The sequence below is a fragment of the Glycine max genome, chromosome 12, assembly GCF_000004515.6.
Source record: "Glycine max cultivar Williams 82 chromosome 12, Glycine_max_v4.0, whole genome shotgun sequence".
NCBI classification, from domain to species: domain Eukaryota; kingdom Viridiplantae; phylum Streptophyta; class Magnoliopsida; order Fabales; family Fabaceae; genus Glycine; species Glycine max.
Window position 1 is genome coordinate 11,143,534 of NC_038248.2, and position 11,083 is coordinate 11,154,616.

The following is an 11,083-nucleotide window of genomic DNA, read 5'->3' on the forward strand; positions in this document are numbered from 1 at the left end:
AATATGTGCTCGGAGAGCTGTTACTGATCGTTTTCCCACCAGGTTTAATTTACAAGACAAAGGAGAAAAGTCATAAGCTCTATTGATGAATAATGCTGATGACCCTTTAGCTGTGAAAAGGCTGAAACTGCTTCTCATCTTCTCCTCTTGTGATTGGTCTTTGTTTGGTGTAAGAAATGTTACAATTGGCTAGGAGTTTGCCTAAATCTTCCTTATATACAGATGCGATATTACATTTTTGGCAGCATTTAGTTATTTTAAAATGTATTGTTATTTTAATATAAACCATTTTATTTTAAACGATGTAACCATGTAAGTGTCACAAAATTTAGTCTAACCACACAGTCACTAGTTTCGACCTTGATATTCACAACTTTTCTCTTCCCTTTCTGTTGCATATACTTCTGGCTAATGGTGATATATCTTAAAAATAAGTCTGGCAGCATTTAGTTTTTTTTAAAAAAAAATTATTACATTAGTACATATTTTATTTTAAGCAAGTATAATAATACAAAATTTCGTCTACGAAACAATCACTGGAGTTGTTGACCTTGATATTCACAACTTTTCTCTTCCCTTTGCACTTCCCTTACCGTTTCTTGTTCTTCCACTGTGTTTCTCTCACACTATTTACTCTTTGATAAGCTCATCATTGTATGATGGCGAAGATCCAGCACAGTGAAGTGGAAGTGAAGGGACTGAAGCTGCACGTGGCAGAGATTGGAAGTGGTCATTCCTTCAAGACCCTTATCGGAATACTGTTTATAGTCATATGCATCAAAATTAGGTTAATAATCTTTGTTTATGTCTTTATGCAGGCTCCAAGGCAGTGGTGTTCTTGCATGGATTCCCAGAGATCTGGTACACATGGAGGCACCAAATGATTGCTGCGGCAAATGCTGGTTATAGGGCTATTGCCTTTGATTTCAGAGGCTATGGACTCTCTGAGCATCCAGCGGAGCCAGAAAAGGAAACCATGTATGATCTAGTTGATGAAATAGTGGGTCTTTTGGATGCTTTAAACATTACCCAGGTAAGAAGCTAGACATGCAACAGTGCATGTCTTGTGAATTTGTCAGTCTTGTATTTTTGAAATACACCACTATAAATGGTATGGCTAAAATTTCTACATCCAAGTTGTGAACTTCGGTTCAGATGTTCAATATGCAGCACCAAAATATACAAAAAAAAAGTAGTACAATAACAAAATAACAAAACACAAACAGAAACAAGAAGATGGTTTGTTTCTTCTGATATCTTGGCTTGTTGAAATTACGCTTTAACTATTAGCGTGCGCTGTTGCAATTGTTTATATCAGGCTTTCCTTGTTGGCAAGGATTTTGGTGCAATCCCAGGGTATCTTACAGCAGCTGTGCACCCAGAAAGAGTAGCTGCTGTCATAACTTTAGGCATTCCTTTCATGCTTCCTGGTCCCTCTGCTGTCCAAAACCACCTTCTCCCCAAAGGCTTCTATATTACTAGGTGGCAGGTGCAAATTCCAACTTGTATCATCTACAATTTTAGAGTTTAATGGTTACGTAATAACAGTATAAAATTATTTTTCACTATCAATAAATCACAAATTATCATTGGTATGACTTTTAAGATAATTATTGTAAAAACCAAGAAATTTATCATGCAGGTTAGTTTCTGATTAATTGACAATCAAAATTTGTTTTATATTTATCTCATAGCCTGTTTTCTCTAATTTTTATACCCCTTCCTAGTTGTTAGAGGTAATTATTGACTGATTCCATTTTTCAGGAGCCTGGGAGGGCAGAAGCAGATTTTGGCCGCTTTCCTGTGAAATCAGTGATAAGGAACATCTACACTCTCTTCTCTAGAAGTGAGGTTCCAATAGCAGCTGATGATCAAGAAATCATGGACTTGTTTGACCCATGTACTCCTCTACCACCATGGTTCTCTGAGGAAGACCTTGCGACCTATGCATCTTTATATGAAAAATCTGGATTCAGATATGCATTGCAGGTTCCTTACAGGTAAAAACAACAGATTTTCATTTTCCCTCTTTCAAAACTTAAGTGGTATTCATTATAAAGTGGTGTGCAGATGTTTATAAAGTGAAATGAAATGCTACTGCAAACATTTTTTCTCAACTAACGTTATTACATTAAATATAGTCTTCAGGGTTCAGATTTGTATAACGTTGCATTTGGACTATTTATGCAGGAGTCTCAATGTGGAAACTGGCTTAAGTGACGTGAAGGTTACAGTTCCAGCACTTCTGATCATGGGTGAGAAAGATTATGTTATCAACTTTCCAGGCATGGAGGATTATATTCGAAGTGGGATGGTGAAAAATTTTGTGCCGGACTTGGAAATCATATATATTCCAGAAGGGAGCCATTTTGTGCATGAACAAATTCCAGAGAAGGTGAACCAGCTCATCATTGAGTTCCTTAAAAAACAAATTGTCTGATTCTGATCTATGGCCAAAAGCACGTTTCCCTTAATGTTTGTGTGATTTCTAGTCTGCTTAATCCAATAAACGTTGTAATATCCACCTCTGAACTTCTAGTTCATGAAGGGGGTATAAACATTGCAATATCCACCTCTTTATATGCTGTAATGAAATCTGCAACTTCATATCAAATAAAGTCTGAAGTTTTGTGCCGAGTTTGATGGCGGCTACAATTTATGGAAGGAAAAACACTGGTTGATGATATAAAAGAGAAAATAGAAAGGAAATTATAGTCTTTTTATCAGTTTTAGGCCTAGCCCGAAGTTATTAACCTCTGGAATCAGTGAGCTTGCTAAACCTTAAGAGAACCAATGACAAATGGTGGTGTGCAAATATCAATTGTTGTATTTTGAAAATTGATTGTATTTTCAATATTTATTATAGCATTTTTCTAGGATCATAGCATTTTCCAACAATTTAAACCGCTAGTAAACATCTTAAACCACCACTAAAATTTTTTTCCGTAGTTTTTAACCAAAAACTGCCACAAAATATAAAAATAGGTGTGGGTCTCACATTTCTATCCCCCACTTCCGCACAACCAAACAATCCCATTTTTTATTTCTCACCTATTCCTTTTCCCTTCCCTATTTCCCTCACCATTTTTACTACACCAAAGTTAAAGTAAAAAATAAATAAATTATACAAGAAGTCTCGCAAAGTATTAAAAATCATGTATGTATGTACCCCTTCAAATATTATAAAATCTTTCAATTGATCCTTGAATTTTGCTAGAATCTACTTAAGAACTAAATTAAAGCGATGAAAGCTCAATATTTCAGGAATTACTCAAATAGTTTTATCCATGCATGGACCACTTAAGAGAAAGGAAAGACGAAATGGGTAGTTCACTTCATTCATAATCAACAAAACTAGAATTCGAATACTGGGAAAGAACATTAGAACAACCATTCCTTAACTTCATAGAAAAAAGAAGAAAAAACATGCTTTCTCAGCAAATCCTATCCCAATGCCTTTTTTTTTCTTATTATCCACATCACAGTATGACTGATATAATCGATACACGATCCTTCATCATTCTACAAAAACTTATCCAAAGCAAGAAACAAATGCCAATCAACAGCAAGAGCAACTAAAGAACATTAAAACTAAATCAGAACAGATGGAAATTAGCAAACCAAAAATGAATAAAACCAAAAATCTGTTACAAAGGTACAAATACCAAGTTATAAAGTTGACTTGATGGTTGAAGCTAGAAGTGGTGGGTTTGAATTTTGTCCCCAAACAAAAACTAGCAAACTAACAATTTTACGAAATGTACAGAACAAAATGAAGAAAGGTAAGAGGCACATTGTTCAAACCAACACAAGTATTCCATCATTCCGTGTCATGTCTAGAGCACAGAAAGACCACATACGAGAACGACAGCATAGACAGCACAGTCCATGAAGACAGCATCCGCCACGTTCTGCGCCACCACACACAGTTCCAAAATACTCGCAAGCTGCGCATATTCACCACCACCATCACCGGAAGAGCCTCTATTATCTCTTCTTTCAGAACCCCTCTGTTTCCCAGAAAAGAGCCTCGCAATCACGACCGTTAGATTGGTCACGAGAACTAAGTAGAGTGGCCTAAAGGTTATCACAGTACTGAAAAACTTGGGGTAAGATAAAATGACTAAAATGGCCACGAAAATTGAACAACAGAGACGGGTAACCCTAGAGGAATTGATGGAGCGCGTTAAGTCACTAGGAGTGATGAAACGTTTCGGTTCTTCTGTTTGGGGTGGTTGTAATTGGAATTGTTCAGGTTCGGGTTCAGGTTTAGGTTCGGGGACAGTTGAAATCTCGTTTTCACCCTCGTGTTTGGGGGGTGTTTGGATTACGGTGTTGTCGGGTTCGGGATTTTGCGAAATGGAATCGGAGTCATCAACTGCAAGAAAACAAACGGAGATTAGAATTAGAGATTGGGATTATAGATAAGTGGTAAATAGAAAAAGAGATTGTAATTTGAAGGTACCGTTTGGATGGTGGGATTGGGATTGGGGTTGGGAAGATGAAAGTGGATCCGGCAGTGTTTGGATCCGACCCGTGATGAAAGCGAGACGGTCGGAACCTTGTTGGAGGATTCTTCTTCGTCTTCGGGCGTCTCTGCTCTTCGCTGCTTCTGCCATTCTGTTTGACTACCAGTCTACGCAATTCTCTTCACTGCTCTCAAATTACAGGCAAGCAAAAATGTTACGGAAATCTCATATTTTTGGTTTTGAGATTTATTTTAAAATAGATAAATACAATTCTTGTCTTTAAATTACTTCCTCCAATTCAAACAGAAAAGCCAATAATTAAAATGATTGAAAAACGAAAAGCAAGCAAGGACCAATGATTTTTGGATTATAAAGCTGGCATGCGGTGCATTCATTATTTGACTGAGCACAGCACCTACCGTGAATGGAAGAGACAACAACAGAGGCGGCGAGAACTGGGTTTTCCTGTGAGAGTGAGACGAAAGAAAGTGGTGATGCTCAAGAACGACAAGAGAAGGGAACTGTGAGTGGGGGTGTGAGAGGAGAGACCGAGAGAGACAGAGTGGACGTGAAGCGGTGAATAACTCTGATCCTGTTGCCCTTTACCCTTCAACCCTAGTTTGTATTTCTAATTTTGTATTTTATTTTGGGCTATCAAAATGAGCAATCGAATCTGACTCAGTTGAGTTTTGAACAAAAAAGGGGGTGGGTTAAATGGATTGATGCAACAACATATTTGAAATTTAAAAAATTATTTTTTAAAAAATGAAAACTCAACAAAAAGTTAATTTTTTTAATAAAAAATAGTTAAATTAAATCTTCTACTATTCCTACATCACACCTACAATAAAATATATTAGGACCAAAGTTATGAAATTCGATCCGATGAGTGATCCAATCCAGGTAATAGATTAATGGGTTGATTTAATGGGTGAATTAGTAATTGACTTGATTTGACCCTATATATATTAAAAAATTTAAAATTATATATGTATCTATTACATATAAGTATATAACCAACATTATTTGATTAAGAAAAATTAATTCATACTCCAAAATTCAAAATAACAATTGAAATATTAAAATTGATGACACAAGTTCGCAAACAATAATTCAGAAACACAATTATACAAGTCTCGGGTTTTTTTTAGAGCGTTTTGGAGCATTATTTTTTACACAAAACGAGTTTTAAAAACCAATCCGAATGGTCTAATCAGGTCATCTCGAGTCAAATGCACAATCAATCCAATAACCAAACCAATCCGATTATGTCACAAGATCCGTTAGACTGGTCCAACAGTTTTGAACAATACGCTAAATAAAAGAGTCTCAAGCAAAGACACAAAATAAATAAAATTAAAGTCTAAAACGTTAAATGTTGAAGTCTTAAAATAACATAACAAAATACAAAAAAGTATAACCTCTGGAGTGAGTTATATAATTATACTAAATAGTACCTCTAATGGCCCGGGTAAATTTAGAATGAAAATTTTTAAAATTATATTATTTTTTTATTTACCTTATTAAAAAATCTAAAATCAATTCAAATGTCCACGGAACTTAATTTAACATCCTATGAAATATTGAAAACAAAATTAAGTGAATTAATTGAAAACTTGTGAAATTGCTTAAATAATTAAAAGTCAATATAATATTATGTTAAATTTGAACATATATCACTTTCAATATTTAATAAAAAAAATCAAGAAATTTTTTTAACATTTTTTAAACAATGAAACTTAGTAAATATGAATTTAGTTATTTAATTTCAAATATTCTCGATTTAAATTAAACATTTATAACATCTTTCAAAAGTTTATAAAAATTGTCTATTAATTAAAATTACTTAATTTCAAATTACTAATTTACACACGATTATTGAGTTTTAAAAAAGTATTTATAATAGTTTTAAAAGTTTAAAATTTTAAGAAAGCAATCATAGTAATTTTTAGATAATTAAAAGTATTATGTTTAGCATTAATAGCACAACACTCTAACCAACCGATCTAATGGGTCAATTATGTTATAAAATAAATAATGTTGTTATATATAACACTAAAATTTCTAATGTATATTTAATGCACATGTAAATTTAAATAATACATTTTATGACAATTAATTTTAATATAACTCATACGGATTATCTAATTCGTATATTTTTTTATAAATAAAAAATATTTATTATTAAATAAAATTAATTTATTAATAAATTAAAAAAAACATAAGAATTAACTAATCGTATAAGTTATATCAAAATTAATTGTCACATAATTTATTATTTAAATTTACATATGCATTAAATATACATTAGAAATTTTAATATTATATATAACTACATTATTTATTTTATAATATAATTGACCTATTAACTCAATTGGTTAAAGTATCGTGCTAATAACAAGAAAATCAAAGGTTTAACTTTGTTTGGGCCATTAATATTAAATTAATTCGTAAAACATATTTTTGAAGAAAAAAATTAGAAAAAAAAAAACACTTACGGATTTCATGATCCTTATAATGACAAACTTATAGAGATATTTTTGAAGTTTTATATTAATGTTGGATGCACAAACAATATGTATGGTGCACTAGCAACACCCCTACAAAAGACTATCTATAGCCAAACATCAATGGATAACATAATCACCTAAAAGAAGCGTTGACTCACGTACACGGATAAGAACTTACAAATCAATCAACTTGGTTAACTTGGAAAGCGTGGGTGGCAACGCTCTTGGGAATCCCTTGGATGACAGAATGCTAAACAAACATCATTTACTTATGTTAAAACAATATAGAATAATATGTGAGGGGGAAAATAGCAGATATTGAGATTCCAAATTTCCAATAAGCACACAAAGAAGATCAAAAGAATTACAGTTTTTCTAAATTGGTCAACTTCCCAATGTCTGTAGGAATGTGGCCTGAAATCAGATTTCCTTCAATACTCCTGTAACATTAATAAAAATATTTAATTTAAACAAAGTTGCAGAAATAAATTGGAAATTACACTAAACCAGCAATCCTGGATCACCTATGCCAAGCTTCCTTTAGGCAAAAGCAAATATGTTGGCAAAAGGTAAAAGATACCTGTAGATATTCCAAATATATCTTTCACTTTTTTTTATTTTTCAAAAAAAAAAAATACATTCAATTTATGACTAAGCTAAGTGATGGACAAAACTAACAATTCATTTGGAAATAAATAAATGATTTCGACATACAAGTTTCTGAGGGTTGAGATATTGGTGACAACTTCACACAGTGTTGTGCATCTAACACATAATTTTGTTTCTTTAATTCTACACTCAAGTTTGGACTATATGGACAATTATAACTTTATGACTCCACAGGAGACCAAACAGTTTGGGCTCATTGATCAAAGGCATTGATCACTCAACATATTTGTTCACTACCTCTTATTCAGTTTCCCCCGTGTGTACATTTATCTTAGAATTGAGCTTTTCTATTAAAATCTCACTGTTATTTTCAGCTGTCACCACCAGTACACATTGATTTGTTACTGTCCTACGAGGCCCAATTTTTTTTCTGACATATAGAATTGATCCACTTTCATGAATTTATATTTGACAATCACAATGTTGTTAATGGTAACAAAACTTACTTGAACAAAGGTGAAGAACCAGTGAATGTAAAAGAGCGATGAGGGGACCAAAGAACGTTCTTGTCAAATTTATGGAACAAAAAATAATTATTCAAGTTAGCTAGTGAAATCCATGCAGTAAAATTTCTTGGTGCATTATAACACAGTTTGATCAGTCAATTTAATTAGCACATAGGTATCTGCATCTCATTGGGGGAATAAGCACATGCATGGGGATGAAGAAATTAAACGCAAGCAATTAGGATTACTAAACCAAATTTAGATATTTATGTTACAGAATAATGAAAGTCACATCTTCCAACTTAGGAGTTCTAAATAGTAGGGTCGATATATCGGATTCACAACTATTAGGTGTGGTTGACAAAATTGAGATCGTAAGACAGTAGAGATTGACCACTCGCCTGAACTGCAAAACAAATAGGAATTTCTATCTTCTGAGTAACTTTATTTAGTCAATATTATATGAATTTACAAAAAATGAAGGCAAATTATTTTGAGCACAAGTTGCTTTAGTTTCACATATTGTAAAGCAGAACACAAAAAGAGGCATTTCATTTTTCTCTGTGTGCCAAGAAATCAAAAAGCCTTTTGACTCCACCCCCACAAATTTGTAACAGAACTGGTGGCAAGAATACTAATTAAACGCGGTTAGGTTAAAGGAAAACAAAACTGAAAGCGAAAAAAGAGCGTAAGAAAGGGAAACGCAGAATGGCGAGAGAATATGAAAAACCGAAGGAGTTGAGCAACCTCTATCTTTACCTTTTTCTCTTCGAATATGAAAACTTTGGAGAAGATGGTGGCACGGCAACGAGAGCTTTGGCTTTGCGAGCGAAGGGCGAGGAAGGAGGGCTGTTCTTCGATGTCTCCTGCAACAAGATTTTCTTCCTTTATTTAAGGAACAACGACGTCGTTCGTTATTTTTACAAAAAAACGTAGTTGAAGGACATTTATATATACGTTTACATGTTATTACCTATCAAATAAGTCAGGATGGTCGTGTGGTCTAAGGTGTTAGACTCAAGTTGTACTCGACGTGAGCACTTTTAACTTTTTTCTATTATTTTTAAGATTTTCTAACAAAGTCAAAGGTTTAACTCCTACTTAGACTATCAATATTAAATTAATTAATAAAATTTTTTTTTAAAACAACACTTACGCATTAAGTAAAAGGTTTCACTCTTATTTAGACTATTAATATTAAATTAATTCATAAAATATATTTTATAAAAAAAAATAAAAAAAATATTTATGAATTGTTATATTCTTATGATGATAGACTCATAAAGATATTTTTAAAGTTTTATTTTAATATTGGATGCAAAAGAAATATGTCTGATGCACCTAGCAATATCCCTATAAAAGATTATTTATAGTCAAACATCAATGGATAACATAATCACCACAAAATTGATTTTACAAATAAATTTATATGAAAAAATCTCCCAATTTTATTAAAAAATAAAATAAAATAATTGTACAAACTATTTTTAAAATAATGTATGCAAAATGATGATCTGGAAATGAATAAATTTCTTCCTTTTTATGTCATTGTAATATTCTAAAAAACATTAATAACCACACTAAATCAACATATTATCAAATAAGGGGAAATCACGTGGGAGAGTAATTAATATTTTATTTATTTTGTTATTATTGAACTATATTTAAAATTTAACACATTTTTATATAATCAACAACATATGTTAATATTGAATTTTTGTTCGAAATATATTTATACAAAGTAAATAATATTTGATAAAGTGGATAATGGTTGTAACATGCATATATACAAAAAAATTGATCATATTTGTCACATACATAAAAAAAAAACTGTTTTTGTTTAGAATTCATCGTAAAATAGTGATGTACCGTGCTTCACACACTATGCAATACATATATATTAGAATGTTTGAAGTTTTCTAGCAAAATTATATTGAAAGTTAGAAAAAAAAAACGAACAAAACAAATTCATATATTATTTTATTTAATGCGATCTATGTATTCAAATTAATGCTTGATATGTGAATGATATTTTCAACGTAAATAAACTCTAAAGAGTTTATAATGATTGCCATATAAAAAATTTTCTAAAACAAAATTATAGAAAATTTCCAAACAAAATAAAGTAGAAAATTAAATTATAATAAAATAAAGCTTTCATAAAAAAATAAATGCAATTTAAAATTACGTGACTGGTTTTTTATATATAATTATCATAAATTCACGTTTAAATTTTATTATTTTATTAATTACATAAATGATATATCAATATAATAGACATAAATAAATAAAAATATTTTACTTCCTTTTGAAAAATAAAAAAAATGGGACTTTCTTTTAACCAAAGTTCGACACTTTGAAGCTTCAGAACAACATTCTCTCTTTTTCCTTCTTTTTCTTTGAGTTCATAGAAGTATTTCTTTTTCCTTGAGTTCATAGAAGTATTTCTTTTTCCTTGCATCTTCAACAATCATTGTGATTCTTCTCATCAAGATTCAATCTCTTTCTCCTGCATCCTTCCATGGCTCTTCCTCCACTTTTTCCCATTTTTATCGCAATAGAGCTATAAGTAGAGTGAAGAAAGTTTGTACATGTGCCTACACTCGAAGAAGAAAGTCTCAAGATTTGACATTCATGGGTATTGTTACCCTTTACCATGAACAACTCTTCCCATGCCTTTCTTGGTCCCTTTTGGTCATAACTCAAACTTAAAGCCCTAGACCCTTATCTTTCTTCCACCGATGATGAACATCCCCTCATGTACCTCCTAGAAATCAAAATTGACTTCATCTGCAAAGACTAAGCCCACATTTTTAGAGCAAACCCGGACAGTGATGACAATAAATTCATTACTTGGATGGATAGGGTTGAACTAGTATATGGGGATCGAACTAGTGGACGAAAGTAGGAATTTTCGATTCCATGCAACTGTGTAGACGAGATCTTACATGTATCGACATTCATCTATTGATGGCGTCTTTCCTCTTTT

General features: G+C 32.0%; 2 protein-coding genes across 6 annotated transcripts; one reads left to right on the forward strand and one right to left on the reverse strand.

Annotated features, from left to right (window-relative positions):
• Nucleotides 1-535: 535 nt before the first annotated feature.
• On the forward strand, nt 536-2,635 carry LOC100812544 (epoxide hydrolase 2-like). Its single transcript, NM_001252688.2, has 5 exons — nt 536-729; nt 819-1,033; nt 1,319-1,489; nt 1,765-2,000; nt 2,191-2,635. The coding sequence occupies exons 1-5, from the start codon at nt 657-659 to the stop codon at nt 2,438-2,440; spliced, it is 945 nt and encodes a 314-aa protein (NP_001239617.1). The 5' UTR covers nt 536-656; the 3' UTR covers nt 2,441-2,635.
• Nucleotides 2,636-3,612: 977 nt separating this feature from the next.
• On the reverse strand, nt 3,613-9,008 carry LOC100813081 (uncharacterized). 5 transcript variants are annotated; one of them, XM_041007724.1, is made up of 7 exons: nt 8,854-9,008; nt 8,095-8,500; nt 7,504-7,559; nt 7,348-7,419; nt 7,158-7,229; nt 4,466-4,653; nt 3,613-4,378 (listed from the first exon to the last, which is right to left on the reverse strand). In XM_041007724.1, exons 6-7 carry the CDS (start codon nt 4,617-4,619, stop codon nt 3,837-3,839), a joined length of 696 nt encoding a protein of 231 aa, XP_040863658.1. In that variant the 5' UTR covers nt 4,620-4,653; nt 7,158-7,229; nt 7,348-7,419; nt 7,504-7,559; nt 8,095-8,500; nt 8,854-9,008; the 3' UTR covers nt 3,613-3,836. The 5 variants fall into 5 exon arrangements, with proteins under 5 accessions (XP_040863658.1, XP_040863659.1, XP_014620338.1 ...); XM_041007725.1 differs by having other exon boundaries at nt 8,095-8,153; nt 8,854-9,007; XM_014764852.3 differs by lacking the exon at nt 7,504-7,559 and having other exon boundaries at nt 8,095-8,153; nt 8,854-9,007.
• Nucleotides 9,009-11,083: the final 2,075 nt, after the last annotated feature.

Excerpts from the sequence above, each read along its gene's own strand:
- LOC100812544 (NM_001252688.2), top strand. The coding sequence starts at position 657 with ATGATGGCGAAGATCCAGCACAGTGAAGTGGAAGTGAAGGGACTGAAG. Across the intron at positions 730-818 it reads CGTGGCAGAGATTGGAAGTG|GCTCCAAGGCAGTGGTGTTC; the intron begins GTCATTCCTTCA and ends GTCTTTATGCAG. Across the intron at positions 2,001-2,190 it reads GCATTGCAGGTTCCTTACAG|GAGTCTCAATGTGGAAACTG; the intron begins GTAAAAACAACA and ends CTATTTATGCAG.
- LOC100813081 (XM_041007724.1), bottom strand. The coding sequence starts at position 4,619 with ATGGCAGAAGCAGCGAAGAGCAGAGACGCCCGAAGACGAAGAAGAATC. Across the intron at positions 4,379-4,465 it reads CCAATCCCACCATCCAAACG|TTGATGACTCCGATTCCATT; the intron begins GTACCTTCAAAT and ends GTTTTCTTGCAG.